Raw genomic sequence first — 3912 nt, forward strand, 5'->3', positions numbered from 1 at the left:
CACACACACCACCACACACGTACACACACAACACACACACATATACACCACACTACACGCCACACACAGATCCATGACATACCACACCACACATACGGAGAGAGACACAGATACACACGCAGGCACACACACGCACACACACACATGCACATTACACACACGCCACACACGTACACATGCACGCACATGCACACACACCCCGGAGGCTCTCTGACCTGCTTTCAGGTCCTGCTGCTGTTTCTCCAACTTGTCTCCTAGGGATGTGATCTTGTCACCCACGCTGCCTCCTGAAAGCAGAAAGTCAGCTGTTTCGCCGCTGAGCCTCCCTCCGTCTTTATGCTGCTGGGGCACCACCAGGGGGCCACTGCCTCATCCTGGGCGTTGCAGGCATCCACCTGCTGGCCTCCTTGACCCCACCCAGGTTCCCTGCACTGCCACAGTGGCTCAGGCCACTCTCCTGCTTCAATCCCTCCAAAGGGTCCCCATTTTCTCAAAATAAAGCCTCACTGTGTCAGCAGGGCTCACCTGCGTGGCCCGGCCCCTCCCCACCTCTCTGGCCACCCCTTATCGGCCTCCCGCTCTGATGGGCTCCTGCCACACTCGATTTGCTCACAGGCCCAAGACATGGTGACTTCCTCACCTCCGGGTGTCACAGATCCCACCTCTCCACCTGGCACTAGGCTCCTCCGTCCCCACCTGCCTCCCTCCTGTACATCCCCCAGGGCTCCTGGACGCCTTGCCCAGCCTGCACCCCCATAAGCACCCCACACAGCCCTGTTGCAGACTCAGCACTGAGCCCAGCAAACCTGTGCGGATAAATGAGAGCCCAGCCGTCCAGCCCCTCACCATGGGTGCCGAGAGCACGGACCTCCATCAGCGTGCTCGAGGAGAAGTTGCTGAAAGCTTCCTTCAGGCTCCGCAGCTCTGCTTGCAGCTGTGCACCTTGTCAGGAGGCAATGGGGGCAGGATGAGGTGGAGGGGCTGTGTCCCCATCACCGTCTGTGTGACCGGCCCCTCAATGGCCCCGCATTTGCCCCAGCTTGTGCTCCATCCCGCCTCCATCCCTTCCCCTCCCATCACCCCGTCACTGCCTGCCACTGCCCGTGTCTCTTTCCCCCTCCCCTTGCCCATCCCTGCTGGCCCCTGTGACCCTCACTTTGGGACCCGATCACACAGATGGCCACCAGCAGCAGGATGTTGAAGCTCAGGGCAAGCAGACTGAAGCGGATCATGGAGCAGAGACGCTGTGCCAGGGGCTGGGCAGGAGGTGGTCCTGTGGGAGAGGGGCATAGGAGCCGGAGGGTAAAGGCAGGGTGCCAAAGCCTGAGGAGGCATAACCTGGGTGGAGGGATTAGTTGGGGCCGAGGGGGAGTCATCACAGGCTTTGACCCCAGCATTTGAGCATTACACACACACTCTTACACATTCGCACCCATATTACCATGTACAAATATACACACGCAGCTACCCTGGTGCACACACACCCATGCACACGACTCAGGATATTCACATCAGCTGTGATCATGGAGCTAGGGGACTGGGAGACACAGAGGGGCTGGGGGACAGCCCCGGCCCTGCCTAGGCACACATCCTGAGACGGGGGACGTGTGAATGGTTGTCCTCCTATCCAGCCAGTGGCAGAGGCCTCCAGATCATCTCCGACTTTAGTCTCAGCTCTTCTAAGGCCCCTGTCCCCTGAGATTGGAGACTCCAGCAGCTGGGGCCCTGTGTTCTTCCTAAAATCCATATTGGAACAATCCTTCCCCTCCCAAAATTCCACTGAGATCCTTAAGTCTAGGTCATTCCACCATAGCCCACTCTCCAAGCACAACCCTCCAGGTCCCACCTGTTGTCCTCATCCCCCACCACACAAGGCCTCCTCCCCAGCGCCCTCTGCCCTCGCTCCCCTAGAAACCTCGTTCCACACTAAATTTGCTCCCCTCGGCCCGAGGTCATCTCACAGGTACCTCTCCCGCCCCTTGATCCATCTGCACCCTGAGAGCACTGACACACACATTCACATGCCCTCACAAACTCACACACACTCACACACTCCCACACATTGCTCACTTCACTCAAAAACACACATTGGCACGCACTCACGACCATGCTCTGCTGTACCCACTCTCACATGTGCACGCACATGCTAATGCACACATTCATACGCCCTCCCACACACACACACCAACACACACCTGACACACCCACTCACGTACACTCACACACCCACGTCTTCCTGCACACAGAGCTGGGCTCCCCCTCTGCTGCCTCCAGGCCCAGAGCAGCGCCAGTTGTCCCAGCCCTGAGCTCCCGTCTTTGCAGCATCCACCTGCAAACAGAACACCTTCTTGGCCTCGGACCCTGACTCTGTGGACTTCCCTGTCTTCTCATTCTTATCGTCCCCCACCCAGCACGACCACACCCTGGGGAGGCTCAGTCAGGGGCCCAGATCTTCCTCCCCAGGTCACTCCCTGCCGCTGTCCTGAGTCAGACACTGCCCCTGTAAGTGACTCTCCATAACTCTTCATCTTTTGCACACCAATGACTTCCACCTTCCCCCAACTGCAGCCACACTCAGGACCCCACTCGACCCAGGGAGGCCTCTGACACCTCCACTGCCCACTCCCGCTCTGAGCACAGCCCCACCCGCCCTCTCACTGCCCCCATCACTTCCTCCAAGGCCTTCGCTTTCCTCTCCATCCAGAAGCGCTCCGGGACCACGGTGTTCCCCACCAAGCTGGCCCTCCACGGATGAGTCCCTGACTGTTGTCTTCAGCACCCTCCACTCAGAGGGCCCTGTCCTGCTTCCCAGTCAGACTTACCAACTCCCAACGCTGGGTCAGCCCAGCAACGTCTCAGTATATCCACGCTGAAACCGGACTGCCCACAGGGCAGCCCAGCTGTCCCTCCAGGTAGCTCTGAGATCACGCACGAGCATTCAGTTTCTCCGTGCTTCCATTGTCTCATGTGTAAAATGGAGATCACAGTCCTAGCTACCCGATTGGATTGCTCGGATAATTAGATGAGTTAAAATATGTAACGTAGTCGGATAATTAGATGGTTAAAATACGTAACGTGCTTCTTAGGCAAGTTTGAACTTAACAGACAGGGTCTGCCCAAGATGGGAGGATTCCTTCTCTCCCCAGAGACAATCAAAACAAAAACAGACAATCGTAGAACATGACAGCTTTCAAGACGCTGGACATCAGGCAAGGAGGAGTAAAGATCCCTGAGGGATAAGAAGCAAACGAGATGAGCCCCCCCGATCTCCCCAGCTTATTGCTTGGAGAGACTCTGCAGGTTACAGGCCAGGAAAGGGAAGTTCAGGCAGAGCCCAAGAGACTCCCCATGTTGAGGAGATGGAGCTGAGAGTCTGAGGAGACTAAAACAAGAGTTCAGACGATCAAACTAACTCTAACTTACTTAACCGCATCCCAGAACAAAGCTCAAGAACATTTAGAGGAATACACAAATATCCAGCACCCAACAAGGTGAAATTGACAATGTCGGGCAGCCAACAAAAGATTACAAGGCATACAATGAAACGGGAAAACACAACGCATAAGGAGGTGGTTCGTAAATTTCAAAAGCGATCCAGAACGGACACGGATGCTAGAATTAGCAGACAAGGACGGTAAAACAGATATTATAGCCATACCCCCATTATGTTCAAAAAATTAAGTAGAATTGTGGAGGATATTTAAACGTCCCCAGGTGAATTTCTAGAGATGAAAACTACAATGTCTGAAATGAAAAAACACACTGGCCGGGCGTGGTGGCTCACGCCTGGAATCCCAGCACTTTGGGAGGCCAAGGCAGGCGAATCACGAGGTCAGGAGATCGAGACCATCCTGGCTAACACAGTGAAACCCCGTCTCTACTAAAAATACAAAAAATTAGCCGGGCGTGGTG

General features: G+C 55.6%; 1 protein-coding gene across 2 annotated transcripts in view; it reads right to left on the reverse strand.

Annotated features, from left to right (window-relative positions):
- Positions 1 to 3912, reverse strand: part of ASGR2 (asialoglycoprotein receptor 2) — a 15390-nt gene that overhangs the window by 7639 nt on the left and 3839 nt on the right. The window contains exons 4-6 of one of the 2 annotated variants that reach the window (XM_011958470.1): positions 1157 to 1273; positions 847 to 942; positions 216 to 287 (exon numbers count right to left, since the gene is read on the reverse strand). In XM_011958470.1, coding sequence (XP_011813860.1) covers positions 216 to 287; positions 847 to 942; positions 1157 to 1273 — 285 coding nt within the window. Of the gene's footprint in view, positions 1 to 215; positions 288 to 846; positions 943 to 1141; positions 1274 to 3912 lie in introns of both variants that reach the window. The other variant, XM_011958469.1, reaches the window with a different exon arrangement.

This window comes from Colobus angolensis, unplaced genomic scaffold (genome assembly GCF_000951035.1).
Source record: "Colobus angolensis palliatus isolate OR3802 unplaced genomic scaffold, Cang.pa_1.0 Scaffold47, whole genome shotgun sequence".
NCBI lineage: Eukaryota > Metazoa > Chordata > Mammalia > Primates > Cercopithecidae > Colobus > Colobus angolensis.